Source organism: Fukomys damarensis, unplaced genomic scaffold, assembly GCF_012274545.1.
Source record: "Fukomys damarensis isolate Sample0158 unplaced genomic scaffold, DMR_v1.0_HiC HiC_scaffold_13, whole genome shotgun sequence".
NCBI classification, from domain to species: Eukaryota; Metazoa; Chordata; class Mammalia; order Rodentia; family Bathyergidae; genus Fukomys; species Fukomys damarensis.
The window spans coordinates 37,968,693-37,970,597 of record NW_022900925.1 but is presented as its reverse complement, the minus strand read 5'-3'; the positions used below and the strand labels follow the sequence as shown (position 1 = coordinate 37,970,597).

Below are 1,905 nucleotides of genomic sequence, written 5' to 3'. Positions count from 1 at the left end.
GATACAAAAAAAAAAAAAAAAATGGAAACAGGGTCTCAGTCTGTAACCCAGTTGGCCTCGAACGCGCAATCCATCTGCCTCAGCTTCCTCAGGCTGGGATTATAGGCGTGTACCACTGCGCCTGGCCCCCCAGCACGAGTTTAAAAATTTGTTTTCATTTAGCTGCACACCCCCGAGTCTTAGCTGCTCGGGAGGCTGAGGCAAGGAGGGTCACTCGGATCAGTCTGGGCTACATAGTGAGACCGGATCTTAAAAATGAGACACTGGGTGGGTGCGGTGGCACACACCTGGCTTCCCAGCACTCAGGAGGCTGAGTCTAGAAGTCTGTGCGCTTGAGGCCAGCCTGAGCTCCAAAGCCACCCTGTCAAAAAATACAAACTTTCAAGTAGTAGATTTCCCTGGTAGCCTTGCTACTGAGTGAGTTCGAGGAAGACTTATTTATGCTGATTTTAAGGAAAACCTGAATATTATGATGTAGCTTTGATTTTCTGAAGAAAGGTTTTAGTGAAAGGACTTCAGTCCTGCACATTGATGCAGGCTCTACAAGGCTGTATTTCTTTGTTTGTTTGTTTGTTTGTTTGAGACAGGGTCACACTGTGTAGCCCAGGCCGGCCTCAGACTTGCAGCAATCCTCCTGCCTCAGCCTTCCCAGTGCTGGGCTGGTAGGCGTGCGCCACCAGCCCTGCAAGATTTGAGTGTCTTCTCGAGACGTCCGGCCCTGGTGTTCTGGCTCACAGTTCCAAGTGAGCTGTGACTGACCTCGAGGCTGGGAGCAGAGCCTGCAGCTGCACCGCTGTCTCCTCCGGCCTGGTGCTCGTGGTGATGGATATTTCAGCCTGGCAGTTGTTGGTGCCTTCACGTGCCAGGAATCCAGTGCTGCCAGCTCTCCGCTGTGGCCCACGGTGTCTGAAGGGAGAGAAAGGAAAGAAAGAGAGGGAAGGAAGAATGACCACAGCTTCCACCAGCTGAGCTGCTCTGCGTCAGAAATCTGCAGTAGCCGGGCACCATGGCACACACCTGAGATCCCAGCACTCAGGAGGCTGAAACAGGAGGATCTCTGCGAGTTTGAGGCCAGCCTGGGCTACACAGTGAAGGCCTGTCTCAGTCAGTCAATCAACCAATCAGTAAATAAAAAACTAAATGAAGAAGCCACTTGAGGGCCAGGGCTGTGGCTAGAGGCGGAGTGCTGACCTCACACATTGGGCCCTGGGCTCCGTCCTGGCACGAGCAGCAGGCACGTGTTGCGCGGTGCTCGCGGTGCAGGTCCCTGAGCATGCACGTGGACATATCCTGTAATTTTTTTCCCCTAGGGACTCAATAGATCTTGATAATCCACAGGAGAACATTAAGGCCGCCCAGCTCCTGGAGGGCCTGGTGCAGGAGCTGCAGAAGAAGGCGGAGCACCAGGTGGGGGAGGATGGGTTCCTGCTGAAGATCAAGCTGGGCCACTACGCCACGCAGCTGCAGGTGCGGGGTGCGGGGTGCGGGGTGCGGGTTGGTGGGGCCTTCTCCTGCCCACAGCCCCAGGAGTGGCCCAGCCCAGCCCAGCCTGGTCGAGAGTGCGGTGCATACTCGGGGCTCTGATCACTGGCTTCTGAGGTGCGGCTCCCTTTCACCTCTTATTTGGAAATGATTTGGGCTGGGCATGGTGGTGCACAGCTGTAACCCTTGCACTTGGGAGGCTGAGGCAGGAAGATCCCTGCAAGTCTGAGGTCAACCTGAACTGCATATCAACACCCTATCTCAAGGAGAGAAAAGAAAAAAAGAATCTGAAACTTGCAGAGTGTTGCAAGAATGGCACAGACCCCTGTGTGTGCCTGGAGGTACCCACTGCCAACGTTACACACTCACTCACACTCAGATACACTCACGCCCAGACATGCGCACACACATTTGCACACTCGC

General features: G+C 54.5%; 1 protein-coding gene across 1 annotated transcript in view; it reads left to right on the top strand.

The window, feature by feature from the left end:
* The window catches only part of Stat5b (signal transducer and activator of transcription 5B), a 15,182-nt gene that overhangs the window by 1,940 nt on the left and 11,337 nt on the right, over positions 1–1,905 (top strand). The window contains exon 3 of the mRNA XM_010635557.3: positions 1,311–1,467. Within this exon, the coding sequence (XP_010633859.1) occupies positions 1,311–1,467 (157 nt within the window). The remainder of the gene's footprint in view (positions 1–1,310; positions 1,468–1,905) is intronic.